This window comes from Ambystoma mexicanum, chromosome 6p, assembly GCF_040938575.1.
Source record: "Ambystoma mexicanum isolate Mex_15411 chromosome 6p, UKY_AmexF1_1, whole genome shotgun sequence".
Classification (NCBI taxonomy): Eukaryota; Metazoa; Chordata; class Amphibia; order Caudata; family Ambystomatidae; genus Ambystoma; species Ambystoma mexicanum.
In genome coordinates this window covers 1,340,432,036-1,340,452,117 of record NC_090935.1, presented here as the reverse complement: position 1 = coordinate 1,340,452,117, position 20,082 = coordinate 1,340,432,036, and the positions used below count along the sequence as shown (strand labels likewise).

Below are 20,082 nucleotides of genomic sequence, written 5' to 3'. Positions count from 1 at the left end.
GATCGCAGCACCCTGTAGAAAAACAGCTACATGTTCCATACTTTGAATTATAATAGTTTTGGCTAACACGCAATATTAAACCGACAAAAGATAAATGAATGGGTGAGCACATTCATTTAAGAAATCCTTCTTTAGTTAATAAGAGTTAAGCAAGGCTGTGTAGCCTGTTGGTGATAGTTCTTGAAACTAGCGGACCTGAACTAAAACTGTCCAATCTAATCACAAGAAAGTGTTAAAACGAGGAATGCAGTGACATTAAAATTAAAGCTAATAATATTGTGTTTACTCCAGATTCCCAGAACATTGGTACACAACAAAAACACGAATGCTACAGAATTAACAAGTCAATGCACTAATTGATCTTGATTAAAGTTTGCATCTAGATGTAGTGGAATGGGACTGCTTTTAGCACAAGCATGCAGTGAACGTCATTCTCAAAGTTGACAGGATTGAAAGCAACCTCTCCTATGTAACTTGACAAAATATAAATAAATATAAACAATGACACATATTTGGAAGATTGTTCTGTTATACAGCCAGTAGGTACAGCACATAGGAACCTGCACCCATCGCCACCACAGATTTCGAATCTACCTCTCACATCGTCTCACTAATTACCACCGGCTCAATTTATTCTTACGGAGCATATGCATAGAGGGCACATATAATGGCAAACGGGCCCTATATAAGACCACTTAATTTACATGAAACTAAAAAAGATGGATATAACTTCAAAAATGAAATATGTACCAATGTCTATTCTTACAAAGTTTAGTTGCAACAACAAGGAAAACGAAACCTGTTAGCGCGCCAACGTTGAGCATCTTTTGAACTTTGAGAAAAAAGAAAATGAACCGAGACGTAAAAAGTAAAAACCTGCTCAGTGTTGGTGCACTTTTACTCTTTCAGATCTTGTAGTGCAGAATGAATACATGCCTACAAGCAGGGCTTGGGAGAAAGCAGACTAAGGCCAAGAAGAAAAAGAAGGTGGTGTCTAAGCAGCAGAGGGCGTAGAGAGCATACCATCTTTCTTTCTTTTATGGAAAACTATTCTTGCGAAATAAAGATATTGCACAAAGAAGAAACCATACCATTTTTAACTCATTTGAATTGAGTCACTTGTATTGTATAGCTTACTCACAAGAAATCTGTGTTCAACAGAAATGCGCCAACGTTCAAAAAGACTGGCTCCCATCAGAATCGAAATAAGACTATGTAGGGAATATAGTCCGATATAATTTACAGATAGCAAACAATATGAAGTCAGGGTCCAAAAAGATACAACAAATTGAGATGGGGGAAAATGATGACATCCACAGTAAAAAAAAAACAAGTGATTCTCTGCTTTCACCCTGCATTGTAGACAGAGAAAATCATGCTTGCCATCCATGCATCAATTTTCTGTAAGACTGGTAAAAGTCCCCTCCCTGCTATTTCCACCCTACACTACTCTAAATCTCTCTACCTCACAACCCCCACCCCCTGCCCACCCACCCCCCATCTTCCCAAGTAACCCCCTCCATCCCCCAACCGGCCACACCAGCCTCTCTACCCCACCCGCCCACACCAGCCTCCCTTTATACCCCACCCACCCACACCGCCTCCCTTCCTCTACCCAACCTATCCCTCCCTCCCTCTACCTGACCCACGCACTCTCAACCTGTGATGAACCTGATGGTGCCATCACTCCTTTCGCAGGGATAGCCTCTCCTCATGCGGCCAGTGGACGGCAGGCGCTACCTGTTCCTGACCCTGGGGTGGCTATTTGAGGGTGGACCACATGGGGGAGGCGACCCCCCAGGGCGGTGAGGCGAAATCATTGGGTGAGACATGGTATCCCCAATCCCTTTAAGGGATATCCCTTCCATTTGTCATGCCTTGAGGGCATACTGTGAACATCCCCTTCAACAACTAGCAAAGCCTGCTGACAGTATTCCTCAGATGCCTAAAAAAATAAAACGCTGAAGACTGAGATGAGGAAGAGGAGGTGAATAATGCTGAATACTCAGCAGAACCAGAAGGAGCATTCTAGTGCTCCCAGGAAGCTGATTGGCTCCAAGCAACTTGCTTCCTTGAAGCGGGAGTTTAAAGATGTAACAGCTTAAAATGAGTCTGGGAATCAACCAGGTAGTCACTGCCGGGAAAGCAAAGCTGTGAGGTCCACGGGCGAGCAGGGGACAACGAGAGAAGGATTCCAGGAGCTTGTTCGCCCGTGCTGGGGTCTCAGCAGGAAGCGAAGAGGAGCCGTGAAACTAAGCCTTCAATAAAGTGTTTTTCCTCTACTTCCTTCACACTTCAAGCTTTGCATAGTAAACTTCCGGAAAGCATACAACATACACTTGTAAGGAAGGCTTGGTATCAAGAATGGACAGACACAAGTGATCACAGTTCAAGGGTGTTTATTAAACTGTATAGGTAGGGTTGGAAAACGCCTAATCTAAACCTAAATCTAAGATAGGAGCAAGCTACGACCACCAAATCATAAGGCAGTCCTAGTGGCGTTGTGTCAAATAAAAGGGCCCATATTAAGAAAACCCTATTGTCAATCCTTATGCTAAATACAAAAGTGTGGAATAGGGCTCACATGGAATAAAGAAGTGTTCACAAATAATACGTCAAGATGCGGTAATCGTGGTCTCCCTTCGCCACGTTTTGAGCATGGGACAAGGCGGGTCTCTGGAGCACAGGACACGCTCAAGCTTTGCCAGTACGAGATGACAGTTCCGTTCTCAGCTATCCGGACCATCGATGGCCCAGTCTCTTGTTCTGTAAAAAGTCTCTTGCCTTCGAGGACATGATTTATTCCCAAAAGAAAAAGTTCCTTTCTGCTTGTAAGTTAGGTGATGTCTTTTCACCCCTGGATCCCCCTCTTCCTGGCGCAGATCCCTCTCAAATGTTAGCCTCCCTTGGTAAGGTTAACTACGGCTTTAAACACAATTCCTTCTATGGTATTCACAAATCTTAATGTCTTTTTAAACAGTTCAATGTGGACAACCCTCTGCCGGGTTCACTTTTGTCAACATACTGTTCTTTGAGACTTTAAGCCTTGTCCCTTTCTGTCGGCATCCCTCAGTTGGGTTCACTCTTGCCAATCACACAGTTCCTTCAACTTTCATACGATGTGGGATTCACTTCCCTTAGCTTCACGATCATCTGTCGGTCAAAGACTTTCGACTGTACAGAGGATTTTACTAGACCCCCGTTTGACCACTTTGACCCATTTCTTGCCTTTCCCAAGGCCTTCTGGTACTAGTAGTTTGAAAAATCTGGTAATCGCCTGGAGTTTCTCGAGTGAGCACCCACGTGGTGCCTGGCTCATCTGCAGCTGGCTTTCCCCTTTTACATTAACAGTTCTGTGCACTTTCTGCCATTAGCCATTTGCTACTTTTGTTCAACACAATTCGGTTTCTTTATCGGTTCTCCCCTCAACTCACCAGCTGTGATGAACTGCTTAGCTTTCTTTGTATCTGGAGTCAAGGTCAGTACCACAGTAGCAGGCATCTCCCTCTGACCTGCTTATCAGCGTAGGCATACCCTGCGTACCGTTGACATCTCCTGCAACACACTTCGGCTATTGTTTGCAGTCTTACAATTCCTTCCACAGAGGTTCCACTAGCCTTGGTAGGAAAGGGTAAGGTCCCTTCTCTCTTTGTGACCATCTCGGTGAGGTAAAATAGCTTAGTACTAAGATATCTCGGTGGGTTGAGCGCTCACTGCTGCGATCTGAGCGTGATCTGCTGGTCGCAGGTTTCAATTCCCGGAAGGCCAACTCAGTCTTTCATCCTTCCGAGGTCGATAAATGAGTACCAATTTCGGTTGGGTGATATTGTATGTAAAATATGTGCTCTGTAAAGCGCTTTGGATTAAGGCGCTATATAAAATAACACATTATCACTTTGGTTCGTGCTGTTTATCTCCTCCTCTTGAACTGCTGTGCCTGCATAGCTGTCTCATTGTGCGGTCTGCCTTGCTCGCATTGGTACTCTTGTGCTCCAACTTTTATCCCTGTGGGGAAGGGAAAGGGCCGTCAGGTGTAGGTGATTCTGGTCAATTTCCTGACCCTTGTGTTGGGACATTTCAGATAAACGGCTCTGGTGGTCGTCTTTTGAAGTGTTCGAAAGTCATCGTGTTGGAAAGGAGGTGCAGGGGGTAAGGTGTTTGAATATCCTAGGGGGTAGGATGGGGAAAAGATGTTACAAGAAGGGGGATGCCGCGTCTCACCTCTCTGGGTCCCACTTCCACTCCCGAGGACCTCCCATCCAGGTGATCCTCCCTCACTGGTCCACCCCCCACGAACTGGATCCAATAGCGACAGCCGTGTACTGGCCACCTGGATGACAGATCCTCCGGGGACTAGTCAGGGAGACACCTTCAGGTTTCTCACATACTACACTATAGAAGAGACTGCCAGAAGCAGCACAGATACTCAAACGCTGCACCCTAATAGGCCTCTGCTCACCTACACTCTTACATTGTGGATCTGAGTGATGACTCAAGCATTAATCAAGGTTTCTTTGTTTTGGTGCACATTCAAGGCCTGCATGGCACAAGTGACTTTAAAGTTATTAGGAAATCAAACGATTAGCTAAGTGTTTCTATTTTGAAAGAATATCTTAAATCTATAGATCAGACGGCATGGTTAGTCAGAAATAAACTTTGAATAAGCATTATGCTTGTCTCAAGTCTTCCCATGTAATAGGGATTCCCCATAACGGATTATTACAGAGCATTTGTGATTCTATTTGAGACGTAGGAGAGTTATATCCCTGCCGCCATGCTTTGTATTCAAAGTGTTAACATTTGAAAAGAATATACATAGGACCTGTGAAGTACATCATGATTAAATGCTTTGTGGTAACTGATAACAGCGTTGCTTTGAAGACAAGTTTTTTTTCTGTGACTAACATTTGCAGGATCTCCTGGAGAATCTAAAGTTGTTTTCCATTATTTGCATTGAGAGAATAAGAGAAGTGAAGTCTCTGGATGTGTGTTTAGGTGCGCTGGTTTGAATGAATTCATTCTACACTGGGCAAAGGTTGCAGCCAGAAGTTGAACGAGGTTCAGAGAAGATAGTCCCATCAGATGGTCCCTCACATGAAGGAGAAAGAGTTTAAGGAAAGATGTGAGATCACAGAAAAATTTGGTCAATTAGTTTACTAAATCACCATTTTAAAGCTCAAAGAGAACCATTTCCCTAATCTTCTTGGGCTGTGTAGTTTATCATTTTAAATCTTTGTTAATTTCTTTTCAGTAACCAAAATAAGACCCAATACTTGCCTCTACATCTTTAAAAGAAGCAAGACTTCCCTGTGCTAGTTCAGTAAGGGCAACATGTATTGCAAATCCTTGCTTGGTGTAGACCGCTGAGAGGAATTGGAAACTAATGGTAAACAGAGATATCCTAAAATACGGAGGAAAGCTAAATATACTAACATTAAAAAAGCATAATAAATCATGGGCTGGAAATACAGGAGGTTAATATTAAACACACTGTCAAGCTAGAGACAAAATTCTTGCGAGAATGAACAGCCCCTTCACAATACACAACTACAAACAGCATTAATGACAAATGGCAAGATCTACTCCCTCAAGATAACAGGTTAAGAGTATTTTGAAAAATAAAGCAACCTTGCAAAACAAATACTGTAATATCTTGACCTAAATGATTTCCTATTTGGTTTGACAACGCTGAGGAGAGGGCCATGTATTGAAAATAATACTTTATCATGCTTTTTTGTTTTACTATTAGATGTCTTGAACTTTAAACATGTGCTTCTACAGTATGGAAAAAACATTTCAGACCATCCCACAATTTAGGAAAAATGAAGGGCTATGACATAGAACGCGACAATCCGCTTCAGATGTGGAACTTGCCGATTAAACTAAGAAGCTGGTTTTATCATACGTCAGTCAATTAGGAACAAGAGAATTTATCATTTTTGAACGCTCTTCAGTTTCTATTTATGGATATCCAATTCTTAGCATTTAAAATGCCATTTAATTTTACATTGCTGCGTTTTCTGCTGTAACGTGTGTAATACAAAGATCAATCAGGAACGTATGACAATAAAAGGTAGGCCTGAGATAAAAAGGATGTATTGCTTTTGTAGACTGCAGACTGAAAAGCTATTCAAAATGTCAAATTAGACAACACATCATACTTTTCTGCAATGTTGCCATAAAAACAAATTACATATTGCATTTCTACCAGCTGTTGACAACTAGTAGCATTTATTTGTATTTTTCATAGAATAAAAGGCATGGTCTTCTAACAGAAAAAAAGGTCCCACCGGATATGGGAGCCATTTCTCAATCGGGTGCTTTATATAGTACACTGGGAAGTTAGTTGGGAGGGGCACAATGGACCATATAATGGGGACAGTACAGAACAATTAATAGTATGTACAACATGTGCCTAATGCTTGTACAATTTCGAGCGGCAAAGTTTGCACTTGCACAATCAGGGAGTGGCACTACAGCATAAAAAATAACCCTGCTATTTTCTTTAAGAAATCTTACCTTTTGGTTTTGGCGGGCAGCATCTATTAAATTGGAAAATAATACCATCCGATCGGACAGTTTCTTTCTGGTAGCAGTTTAATAGATCTTTAAGGTTCCCAAAGCTTTTCTTGGCTCCGCTTAAGTTGTACTCCCCGTTTTCATTTTTTGTTATTAAGCAGTGCTTGTACTCAGAAATACCATCACGCTTTAGAAGTAGAGAAAAACAGACAATTAACACATGCAGGTCATTATACCTCTTAACCAATCTTAAAGCTCACAATGTAACTAATCCGTTAGTGGCCTCATTGCAAAATTCTTATTTCAGCAACAGCTTGAAAAGAATGATCTAGCTTCAAGCTCCAGAAAAGAGTCATTTACTAAAAGCTACAGCTCAGTACACAGCAACATTTAATAACTAATTCCAAATAAAATGCAATCAAATGTATGATTTTCATTCTTTTAAAAAGCAAACATTGCACAGCATTTCATTTTTTCACAAGGTACTAAATAGCCTTTTAGATCTTGCCAGTGGCCATTATTATTTGGGATATTGCCAGTGGCCATTATTATTTGGGAAAGTATTCTTTCCCAAAGGCAAAAAAGTGCAATCAGGCATTATCCGGGCAGGTATGGAAACTACTAAGCCACCAATGTTGCCTAAGGTCGCTTTAGAATATTGCAAATGACTCCAGACTAAAGACCAGTTGAGGATTCACTAAACTTTTACATGAAAATGAAGGCAGGAGATAATTGACAAATTAACATGTTGTGACAAATTGAGGGAATTTGTCTTCTCCCCAAAAGTGGGACAAGTGTGAAGCCTTGCGATTAAGGTCACAATTTACATTTGAATGTTCGTGCTGCTATAATGTGTACACATAAATCCATGATTTCATTCATTTAAGGCACTCTCCTGTGATCAGTATGCAACACATTGTGCATGCTCTGTTAAATTAAGTTACTCACCTCCACAGCAAATGTGAGGAAGTATTTATTAAACTCCTTTGGGCTGCAGCGCAGAATAAAGACGCCTTTGTGGTTACCAGCCTTCTTTAGCTTATTAATTGCGACTTCCATTCTGCAGGGTTTGAAAAAGCAAAGCTATTGGAATTGTACTATGTAAAACTTCAAAAAAAGCAACGTTTAATGCATAGCTAATAACATTTTGTCACAGAAATTGTTCCATTTAAAGTAATTTATTTTAGAAATGTCCACATTTCACAGATTCATGCTTCTTAAAAATTAGTGAACAGTTTTAGATTTGTGCAAAGCCTTTTTTATAGCATTACCTTGACTAATGTATTTAAGATACCTCAAAACATTTTATATCCCCTTTTTATCGGCCAATAGTAATATGCAGTTTTCAGGACAAAAACTCGGTTTTCAGTTGGCTAGTGTGTAAAAAGGCAATATATGCGGCCTATGAGTAAAAAAGTACCCGTGCAAAAAAAACATTACTGAAAAAAAGTACCTTGACTAAAATATGTTCTCACCAAAGTTTCCCAAAGGAACATTCAATAGGTTCCCAAGAGTAATCACTTGTTATTTAAACATTTGAGCAGTTTTACATGTTGACAATATACATCCATTTACTTAATAATGTATTTATATACAATAAAAATATGGACAGATCTAGTGCCACCAAGAACATTTTGAATATCCATACACCTCAGAGTGAAAGCAGAACACAGGTTTGGGTTCCCCTATGCAATTTAACAGGGACATGCCATTGCTGAAGTCATCATTTGAGGCTTACTTTTATCATACTTGGGTTACACTAAAAATAAAGCACCATTAGAAAAAAAAACATTACTTGCTATACAAGTATTTTTGCATGTTGTGGGAGTTTTAGATTAAAAAGCTACATACAGCACACCTTAAGTGGTTGGTCTGCAGTATTTTAAACTTGTTTACTTATGGTTTCTGTCATAGAAGATGAGCTGGGCATGTTCGTAAAAGGATCTCCTGATGATGCCCATGTACAATACACAATGTATTCTGAGAATTACTTTGTAAATGTGCAACAATTACAAATAGCACCCAGGTGAAGTTGTGGTGCCGATCTTATCCCAAATGGGATAACTATGATTAACTTGGAATAGTTGGCACCCACCTAAAAGCCACCATTACCAGCCAGCACCCCACATGGAAGCTGTGGTGACTACTTTGTCGCAGAAGACCCATGGAGGGTCTTCTACATCCCCATAGCAAAGGTAAGCCTACCGGGGCTAATGGCTGCACAACTGCGTCACTTTTAATTCAGCAAGAGCAAATATTAATAGTGCCTTATAGCCGTGCCTGCATTCGCTATAATTTTGCACCACGTGGCCTTGGCACACAGAAACACGCATTGAGTCTCCTGGATCCTGAATCTGCCTGATCGCCGAATATTGCCACACTACTTCTACGCCACTGAAATTGTCTGAAATGGCTGCCTCGGCCCTGTGTTTTGAAGCGCACAGCTGATTGCAACTGTGGCTGTACTAACAGTGCTATAGGTTGCATGCATTTCAAATACCAGCCAATAGCATGCCGGCAGGCGAATGCCTGCCTCCTACACTTAAGGCCCCGTTTGTGAACGTGAGCGGAGTAGTAGCTACGCATCGCATTTGCAAAGGTAAGTGCCTCCCCAGGCATGCCACTCATAATTTGTTCCTTGCACCAACGGCATCCCCGTTGCTCCAGCCAACAACACTCGCAGATTCTACATGCAAGCTATTTACTATACCTTAGCCCTGCAGCCAATCCCCAACGCATCCTCCCCCTCGATCAAAACCAAGCAACACACCCAGCTACTACGGCTAACATTGTGCAAAATCTATCTTGACTCTGACACACTGTTTGGTCGAGTGTTCCTTGTGTGACCCGTTCGCACATGCATGATTGTTCTCAATATTGCTCTGCATTCAGTCATGCCACATACTTGCTGTATGATGTGTCTCATAACTAAGGTTGGCATACTGTGCATTGAACTGCTCACTTTGTTATACTGTATTTACCCCATGTCAAACGTAACACTAAGTTCTGTTGTGTATGCTACTGTACTGAAAAGCTTCTGACCCATAGCCTTAATCATGTTATTCTACATCATGCAATTCTACTTGCGCTGTGATAATTGTACCTAACGTAACACCAAGTTCTATCTGCATCTGCCCGCTCACTTTATTCATATCTGATTGTGCCTGCCCGCCCACTCTGTATTGATATCTGCATTTGACCGCACACTTTCCTTAATATCCGACTGTGCCTGCCCACCCACTCTGTGATATTTGCACTCATGTGCCTGTCACTTACCTTGTGCAGACGTGCAATTAGTTTGCCGCCACTAGCCCATGTCAATCATTGCATCCTGCCTACATCTGGTTCGGTGATCAAGTATAGGCCCAATGTTAATGTTTGCATTTTTTTTCGTCTGCCCCACACGCTCGTACCACGAAGAGGCCACTGTTTGTGAGGCCTTCCTGCCTGCTCTCACAACTTGACCAGCCACAGTCCTCACTGCCCACATGGTGTCTTAGTCTCCACCGCGCGCAGAGTACATACCCCCTACACCCTTCCTGCCCTCACTACGCTGGCCCCCCCGCCACTCACAGACACCCACACTCCTGCTATCGCCCACTAGCCCTCCTAACAGCCTACAAGCCAAATCTGTCAGCTGCTCCATTCCACCCCCCCCCCATGGCCAACTCTCACTCCAGACCAACTTCCATAAGAAACCAACTCCTAGGAGTTCGCTCTGACATCAGATCACACAGACCTAAATCTCACACCCTAGCACCTGCCATACAAAAGTTCAAGGCACCTTCTTCCGCCACAACGGCCAGCCCCACCAATCCTAGCATAAACAATTGTGCACCCACACCAGCCTCACCTCACTCACCGCTGAAGTGCACCCTGATCAACGTTAGATCTCTCCCAGCCCACACCACAGAGATTCACAACCTGCTCACTGACCCAGACATCCTCACCCTCACAGAAAGATGGCTACATGAAGCATCTGGCTCCTCCATTAGCCTTGCACTACCACTACCCTGAGGCCCCCCTTCTCCTCTGTCCCAGTTGCATTAGCTGAAAAATACAAGTCAACCATCAAAGCAGCCATAGAAGCCATTGAAACCCTAACTAAGAAAAGAGCAAAAACTAGGAACCACGCCAACTCTTGGTTTACAAAAGAGCTACTAGACCTAAGTTAGTAGAGGCATACAAACCCCTTGCCTCCCACTACAAAAAAGAAATCACCCTAGCCAAAGCTGCATCATACAACACCAGAATTTCAAATGCAAAGTCAGAGGCGAAGGAATTATTTGCTATCTTCAAAGAACTCGCTCACCCCCCCCCCCAACCAACCAACACCCAGGAAACTGTAAAAGACGAAACATGGTGCAACAATGTACAAACAGCCATGTTCCACAAAATAAACACGCTTAAAGAGAAAATTAAAAAAACAACTCAGCGCCCTGCCTAAAGCCAACTCACTACATGACCCAGCTCAAACCCTGACAACAAAGACACTAAACCCTTCTCCTTCAGACTAGCTACTGAAACAGAAGTTATAGCTATCATGAAAAACATTAAACCCTCCACTTGCAAGGGCGATATTGGCCCTGCGGCTCTCAAAGACTGTGCACAGCCAGTAGCACCGTTGGTCACAGCCATCATCAATGCATCACTCTCCACTGGCATCATCCCGCCAACCCCCAAAGAAGCCTGGGTTTGCCCGCTTCTAAAAATAAAACCTCACTCGATCCAGACATGCCAAAAAACTACAGACCTACAACTACCGTCCCTTTCCTGCTTAAGATACTGGACAAGGCGGCATACCTCCAGATTCAACAATTTCTGGAAGAAAACAACATCCTGGGTAAGAGGCAATCAGGCTTCCGACACAGTACCGAGACCGCCCTACTCGATTTAAAAATGCAAATTGAACAAACCACGGAAAAAGGGAAACCTGCTCTACTACTGCTCCTTGATCTGTCTGTGGCCTTTGATCGAATAGATCGCAGAATCCTATGCAGACACCTCAAGGAAGCAGCCCATATCTCCCAGCAAGCCACCTCTTTAATCACCTCCTACCCGGAAGGAAGACTAATGAGAGTATTTTCAGACCAAGCATGTGCCACCCTCACCCCTATCCACTGCGGAGTCCCGCAGGGATCCTGTACATCACCGACCTTGACGATCATGGCGTAACATACACCAACTAAGCCGATGATACGCAAGTGTTACTGCCACTCATCGGCTCCTATGAACAAGATGCTGCCACGCTTAGTAAGACCTATGCCATCATCCAGGCTCGGATGGCGGCTAATGGCCTATGTCTCAATGGAGACAAGACCGAATTACTTCTGGTAGGTCCCAAACAAATCCTTAACAAATTGAACAGCAAATACTCAACGCCACCACCATCGCCACATCAGCGGCAGCCAAAACTCTAGGAGTTTACAGTGGCTCCACACTATCCATGTCAAGGCAAGTTAGCACATTGCCTCATCGGCCGCACTAACAACAAAGATCATAAACGCTGTCAAACCCTACCTCTCCCCTAAAAACTGCCCGTCCATAGCCAGAGCAACAGTAGGCGCAAGGCTAGACTACTGCAACGTCCTGTTCCTAGGCACCTCATCCAAAAACTTGACAGTCCAAACAACGCCCTCAGAGCAGCCCTCATCATACCCAAAAGGGAGCACATATCCCAAGCTGGGAGGGACGCCCATTGGCTCCCAGTTAAAGAGCTCATCCTCTTTTTTTTTTAATTAAAATGTTTTGGATTACGATTCAAACCTCTCATTTTATTAACATATTTAAAAAAATCTCTTTCTACTTAATCTCCTTTTAACGATGGTCTCTCGTATTTGTCCTTCTCTGCTATTGCTTTCCTTTGATTCTCTTTTGCTTCATTATCCGTGGGCTTCCTTATCCAATTTGTCTGTTCTCCATTATATTATTCCAGAAGGATATCAGAGCAAATATCGTTTTTTTCTCATTTCCTGCAACCAGTGTTGCCCATAGATCTTAAGGTGATAATGGGGTTTGGTTCTTCATGAACCATTCACTGGATAGTTGTCTTTTTTCTGCTAGTGCAGGATATATCATGATGTGGTGGAGACGCTCAATTGCCGCTCTGTCCTTGCAAAATCGGCAGTACTTTTTGGATCCGGGAATTTGTTTCCTTGCTGCCTTGATTTCTCGTGTTGGTAAAATGTTTAACCGTAGTCTCATAAACATGTCCCTTATATTAGATGAAGGAAAGATCTTCAGGTACATTGGCAGTTGATTAATTAGTCTAACATCTAGTGTTCATGGTATATCATGTCGATACTTAGTTTTGATCTTATTGGTGTGTATCCAATCGTTTGCTTTGACACTCTTCTTCGCTTGTGTGGTCTTTCTAACAGCATCTCTCGGTAGATGCCTGGTCCTCTCTTTTTGCTTCAATCGATCTTTTCCAAATTTCCAGAGCTTGTTCGTTTTTACCAGCTTTTTGGTTTCTTAGTATTTCAAGTGGTGGAGCATATGATTCACTCATGATTTTCCGATAAAGATTGAATTGTGTCCACTGCACAATGGACTCCAACGATTGGAGGGCGAGTTCTGCTCGGATGCGGGGTATAGGAAGCGATGTAGGTAGGTTCAATACTTTCCTCCAGAAAATTCCCTCAAGTTTTGACCAGATGGAATTATCAATATTTATCATTGACTCTGCTCCATATGTTAAAATTGCCGCTACTTTTTGTTTGTAAAATGTTATAACGGGGGTCAGAGAATTTTCCATATTTCCCGTGGAGTGTTTTGGCCTGACTCGCTAATGATAGAGCTTTGTCTTTAAGATGTTGAGACCATTCCTTCTCTGTTGGAGATTGTGAACACCATACCCCTAAATATTTTATCTTCGTCACTTGCTCCACTTTTTCCATTCCAATGTGGAAGGAGATTGACGGTCCTTTCTGTTAGGTTTGTTTCATTAGTGGCATGATTTTTATTTTCTGAGTGTTTATTTCTAACTGGTTGGTCGTCATGTATTCTTCCAATTTCTGTAGCGCAATCTGTAATCCTCTTGGTGTTTTCGTCAGTATTACGATATCGTCACCATACATGATGTATGATATTGTTGTATTATTCATTTTCGGGGCATTCATTAGCGGTGTGTATATATTTGCTTCAGGGTCTGCTATACATAGATTGAAAAGGGTGACAGCTAACTGTCTTGATATGTTCTGCAAGTGTTCCGTCCTTGGACGTTCTGATTCTTATAGTGGTATTTTGATACAAAAGTTTGATAGATTCAATGATTTTACTCGGACAGGTCCATGAGTCTAATTTTTCCCATGGGTGGTTCCTATTTACAGAGTCGAAGGCTAATTTTAAGTCCACGAATGCAGCATAAGTCTGTGTTCTTATAGCTTTGTGCTTCAACAGATTCAGTAAAAACAGGTTTATGTTGGTTTCTATTATTTTCACGAATCCTGTTTGTCTGACTGCATATTTCTTTTCTTTTGTTGCCCAGGTGTTCAAGTTCTCAAGTAGGAGTTTCGCAAAAATCTTCCCTAAAGGGTCCAGTAGTGCCAGGGGTCGATAGTTTCTCGGTTCCTTTGTTGAGCCATGCTTGAATATTGGTATTATAGTGGCTTGCCGCCATGTAGTAGGAATCATCTTTGTCTTTTGTATTAACTTTAATATGCTATTGCATATTGATCCCCAGGCCTCTGGATTTTGTTTAAGTATCATGTTTGACAGGCCGTCAGGCCCAGGCGCTCTGGAGATATTTAGGGACCGTATTGCTTTCTTTATGTCTTCAGGTTCCCATTGCCATTGCCATGTTGTGTTCTTCGCTGTTTGTGTATTTTCTTTCGAAGGTTGGCGTTTCCCACATAGCTCCGTGAAGTATGTCGTCCAGCTCGCCTCCGGTACATCAGTGAACATTGCATCTTGTACATGAGCGTGTCCATGTAGTAAAGACAATAGCTGTCTTGTGTTTCTGTTCTTCAGGGTTTGCAGCATTTTCTCTGCATCTTCTTGCATGATTGAATTTCTGTTATTCCTCATCCAGTTATTGTGTTGTTTTGCCAATTTGATTTGTTTAAATTTATCGCTCAGGTTTTGTTTTGTTTTGAATCTCATCTTTAACCCCAGTTCCTTTTTTTGTTGTTATTATTTTCAAGTTATAGGCAGGAGGATGATTTTATGTTATTTGCTCCTGATTTGTTCTATCCTGACACTTGAATGGGTAGCATAGTTGATTTTTTTGTGCATCATCTAGTGTCGATTTTTTCATTCTATTTGGCAGTTTTCCTATCATTTTTTGTCCAATCCTTAGCCTGTTCCCACCGTTGTTTATCTCCATTTGTGGTAATGCCCTTTTTTCATTGATTTGTTGCTCGGTTTTCCATGCCCTTACCATTATGTAACGGTCACTGTTTCCGGATTTGATGTTTTGGATGTAGCAAAGTTCGTCATAAATGCCTTTCATCATGTAGATGAAATAGATTGTGGCTGTTGAGTTCCCTCTTGCCCAGGTTTCCAACAACCGACCTGTAGTTATGTCATAGCTGTCCGACCTTTTCATGTTTCTGTTTGCTACTTCCTTATTGCAACTTTTAGCACAGGGCTGTAGGTTACATTCTTCGATTCTTTTACCTTTGTTGTCGAATATGTGGATATTTAAATCGCTGCATATTATGAACTCTATCTTTGTATTTTTCTTTTGCTCGGTCAAAAGCCGAGAATGCAGGGTCTATGAACTTCTCTTCTGTAATACCTATTGGGTTCCAATACACGTTCATTAAACCCCATGTTTGATCTTTCCTGGTGTTTTTTGATTAACCCAGCGGTCTCTGGACTTTCACTTTTGCATTTGATTATCGTTATTTGTGTCCATTGGTTCAAATTTTCAATTCTATCATTTCAAAGTTTCTCCCGTTTTTAATCTAGTTAGTAGACCTCCGGATGGACAACCTTTTTTCTTTTGGATCGCAGGATCCATCATCACAGTATACCCATCAGATATTGGTTGTTCCGTTATCCATGATTCCTGTATGCAGATTATTTCGGAAGTTTGAAGTATCTGGTCTGTTGTACCAAATAAGTGTCTATGTCCCCTGGTGTTCCATGAACACAGGGTAGTGGTAGAAGTCTTCTCTTTATTTGGTTGATATCTTCTTTGCTTGTGCATTTCTTGATCTTCTGGGGTTGTGTCATCCAGTTGTCTCCATATTCCATGTATATTTCATGCTGATTTTGATATCCTTTGTCTCCGTTTCCATCATCCTCGCTCGTTCCTCTCGTTTTGTTATGCTCAGGTGACTTGTTCTGCTGATCGGCGGCATTATTGTTCGCGCTTTCTTTGTAATTGAATTGCCTCCTCTTTGGCGGCGTCATCCGTTTCTTCATTTCTGTTTTTGTTGTTTCTTCAGGCGTGGTTATTTCAAATCCTAGCTGTTGAAATATCAGTTTGTTGTTCATCATTCTTACGAACACTTTTTCCATAGTGAATTCAATCCATACTTGTTCCATTATTGACTCATCACAAAACTGTATAGTGTGTATGTCTTTTGTTGTTATCTCTTTCATATGTGGAATAACCTGTATCAATCGCAGCACATTTGTGCTATTCATTATCAAGTTATCGCTTTTTGTTGCTATTCTTCGTAGTTTTAATTTTTTTTTGGTTTGTTTTGCAGGAGGACAAAAATCGGTAATTTTATTGTATTAACCAGCAGTCCCTTGGTTGCATTATTCCAATCCTTATTTTTAGCCTGGCTCTCTAATGGCGATGTCGCCTCATTCGAGTTTTGTGCTCTCATGGACTTTTTGTTTTCGTCTGGTGTTTGCGCTAGGTCATCTTCCCAACCCACTTTCGATATCTCGTCAAATGTCAGCTCCATCCTTGAGCTCTCTTGGGTATTGTCTTCCTCGTATTGATCCATTATAATCATGGATTCTTCAGTTATTTCTATTTGCGCTTCTTCTGATTGGTCAGTCATGTCGTCCATGTATACTGAGAGATCCATCAGTTCTTCTGTTGTTCCCTCTTCGATGTAGCAGTCTGATGTCTTGATGTTCGTTTTTTGTTTAGTAGTATCGAATTTCGCCTGCTGTGGTGATTTTCGGTTAGGTTATAATTTTTTTTTTAATCTCGTTTGGATGGGTCTCCTTTGTTGGAATTGACAAATTTTTTAGAAAGGCGCGTGATCCTCTGTCTTTTATTTCTGGGGGTTATTGCCTTTTTGTTGGGTTCTTTAATTACTGGTGTCTTATTTCCTTTTGCGAAAATCCCATAGGTTTCTGGGCCTTTCATTTTCAAATTTATTTTAATACTGTCTTTTGTATTACTGCTTTCCTCTTTTTCTCTCTCTGCTGGTTTATCTGCCTTTGTAGCAGCAAGGATTTCTTCTCTCAGATCAATCAGGTCCACTTCATCACTGTGACACTTATTTCTTTCTTCCTCCCTTTCATTTGTCTTTATTGTTTCACTTTTGTTCTCCGATATCTGCTGTTGCATTGGCTCCTATCGTCTTTTGTGATTTGATGGTTCTTCCAGTATTGTCTTCTGTTTATTATTTGATGTCATCATTGTGATCAAGGCATGTGTCAGATCTGTTTTTTCGGCCCTGTCGTTACGTGCAATATCGAATAATCTTGTTTGCCACATGTGGCTAGCTTGTGCTTCCGTCTCCAATTGTTCTTGTATTTTATTCATACATAATTCTAAAAAGCTTTGCTTCAAATGTATTAACGCGAGTAGAGTCACTTGGTCTTTTATCGTCTCTGTTAGAGCTTCTTGTAATTTCATATAAGGGATCAGTGACTGTGATGTAGTTGTTAACATATTTTGTAAATCTAGCATTGACGTTGGTATGGATGCGATCTCCTGATTGTGTAAAGATTTGCATCTGCATTTATTGTATGAGGTCTCTTCTTCTTGAAACAGCTTTTCTATGTGGTCAGCATGCAATGCATGCATATGGTGCTGCTTTCTGTCACTGCTTTTATTGTTTTGTTCATTCTGCATTTGCTCTTTTCCTGACCGACGGTCTGGGGTCAGAGTATCTCTTGCATCTTTCTGTGCAGGGGAGTGTATGTTCCCAAATACTTCTCTTCTTTTTTCATGATTTCTCATGAGGTTTTCAATTTCTGTTATGTCTAGAGACAGTCTCGCTCTGCTTTAATGTTTGTCTGCTCATTCTTTCTTTTCGCAGGTTGTTGTGAATGTCTTCGACTCTCATATGGAGCTTGCCATTTCTTTTGAGCTTTTGTTGCCTTTTATTGGTGGGTTAGGTGTTTTCACTCTTTTGGTGGCACATCTTGTTGTGTTTTATCTGCTTTTTTATCGTCTTTGTCCATGAAGGGCACGTTTCTTTCATAATTACTATTAGGAAGGTTCGGCGCCGCACTATCTTCAGTTTTTGGTGTGAGCTCTCTCTGACTTTTTTTCATCTGCACTGCATTTGTTCGGCAATTTGTTTGGCGTTGTTGTGACACTTTCTTTTTTTCGCATGTTGTTCATTGTTACCATCTTGATCAGATGCAGTTTGTTCTTCTTCTGTCTCGCTGCTTTCTTCGTGTTTATTCATTGCCAAATTTTCCTCTTGCACGGTCTTCTGTTTGTTTCCTGAACCTTGGAGCTGTGCCTTTTTAAATGTTGTACTTATGTCACCAGTAGTTTTATTCTCTTCTTTGCTTCCCATACTGTTTTTTCCCTCCTGTTTAGGCGTGCTCTGCATATGCGACTTCTACTCAATTTCTGTAGATAAATGGTTGTGGAGAGGAATGTGTACATCCTTTATTGTTATTGGCCATCTTTCGCTTTCTTTCATTGTGTCTCCATTACATGGAGTACGTCCAAAATTTTGTTTCAATTAATTCACTTTCTTTTATTGTGATTCCATCATTTAGGGTATTCGCACCTGCAGTCTCTTTTGAATTTTTTTCGTGTACTTTTGTACTTGTTAAGTTTGTCTCAGGAGTCTCCATGGTTTTTTTTCCGGAGTATCGTCTGCGGCGGGGTCATCTCTGTGTTTCTCTCACGCTTTGTGGTGCGCGTTATTCCCTCCTGCTTGTTAGTGTCTGTGGGTTTTTTTTTGGTGGGCGTGAACTTTCGGCGCCACGCCTTGGCTTCGCTCCAAGCAGTGGGTCCCACGTCACACACAGGGCTCCTCGCTCTCTTTGGTTCCGCCTCCAGCAACAACGGCCTCCCGAAAGGCCGATGCTCCACCCAGGATCAGCTGCTCGAAGCCCTGGAACAGCCCTCCAACCCCACTCGCACCCTTCGGATTTCGGAGCACGCAGGCACAGAGGGTATGTTTCTTTTCTTTGGTTACGGTGTCGTACTTTCAGGGATTGTTTACGGGGCAAGCAAGGTTCAGGAGTTTCCGGGTTTTCACTGAATCGCCAGCTGCCGGCGTCAGTGTGTTAATCCAGTACACCCGTCGCGGACCACTCTGGACGCTGGTAGATCAAAGGCTCGAAGCCCACAGGCTCTACCCGCGTTGTGCCAGTTCTTCGCACAGCAATATGTTAACTAATAAAGTTTATTGGGTCCAATGGGAACGTTCTAAACGCTGGTAGATCAAAGGTTGATCGCCCGCAGTTTCCACCTGCGTAATGCGAGTTTTTCACGCAATAATATATTATCACATAGATTCTATTAGATCCGATGGGGGATCGACTAGCTGTGTGAGGACGGTTTCCAGCATAAGCGTGTTAGACTTTTTCTTGGCAGATTAATCGGAACACAGGTGGATCAAAAGCAGGGAGCCCACAGTCTCCACCTGCGTTTGAGAGGTGTAGCAGTTTTTGACCACGTGTTTTCTTGTGATACAATCAGAGAGACTAGGGGATTGTGTTGCAAACGAGATTTTCAAATATTGCAATATGATTATATCTTACCTTCCCGGGGAAATGTTCTCGTGCTTCGGTGCGGACTTCACTATTCTCCTAGTTCGTTTTGATGTTTTGCTGTTCAGGGGAGTTCTATGGAATATCTCAGCAAGTCCAAGCCCGGACTGCCCAGACTGTCTCACAGTCACAGCCACACTCAGCCATCCTCTTTAAAGTTCTCTCAATCACACACTCATGCCTCTCAAACACAGCGCCTCCCTACCTCTCAGAAACCATTCACTGCGCTTCGTCACGAAGACCCAAGCAGACCCAACAATGCAACCAGCTTGCAGTCCGACCTTTAAAAGGATCAAAGCAGGCGGTGCAAACTTTGCAGTCCTAGCTCTAAAAAACTGGAACGCACTACCAGCAGCACTTAGAAAAGAGACCTCACGCACAGTGTTCAGGAAAGCTCTGAAAACTCAACTCTTCCACTAGCCTTTGTCCTACTATTGCGCCCTTCTCTAAAATATGAAAAACAAATGTAACTGTCTGGCAATGTATCTCACCTGTGTATGAGTAAGAACACACTATAAACTGCCATGAACTGCATGTAAAATGTACACTGTTTGTTGAAGCTAGTATTCTGTAACAAGACCACGATGCCAAAGATCGATGTGTGCTTCAAAAATGCAAATAAATAAATAAAACACATATTTGTTTTGTGTGCTTTGGATGCATTGCAATATCAAAATAAGCATG

At 42.0% G+C, this 20,082-nt stretch overlaps 1 protein-coding gene across 4 annotated transcripts in view; it reads right to left on the bottom strand.

Annotated features, from left to right (window-relative positions):
• Positions 1-20,082, bottom strand: part of JAK2 (Janus kinase 2) — a 1,999,562-nt gene that overhangs the window by 903,056 nt on the left and 1,076,424 nt on the right. For all 4 annotated transcript variants that reach the window (XM_069626008.1, XM_069626007.1, XM_069626009.1 and 1 more), the window contains 2 exons: positions 7,468-7,579; positions 6,520-6,706 (listed from right to left, as the gene is read on the bottom strand). In XM_069626008.1, the coding sequence (XP_069482109.1) occupies positions 6,520-6,706; positions 7,468-7,579 (299 nt within the window). The remainder of the gene's footprint in view (positions 1-6,519; positions 6,707-7,467; positions 7,580-20,082) is intronic.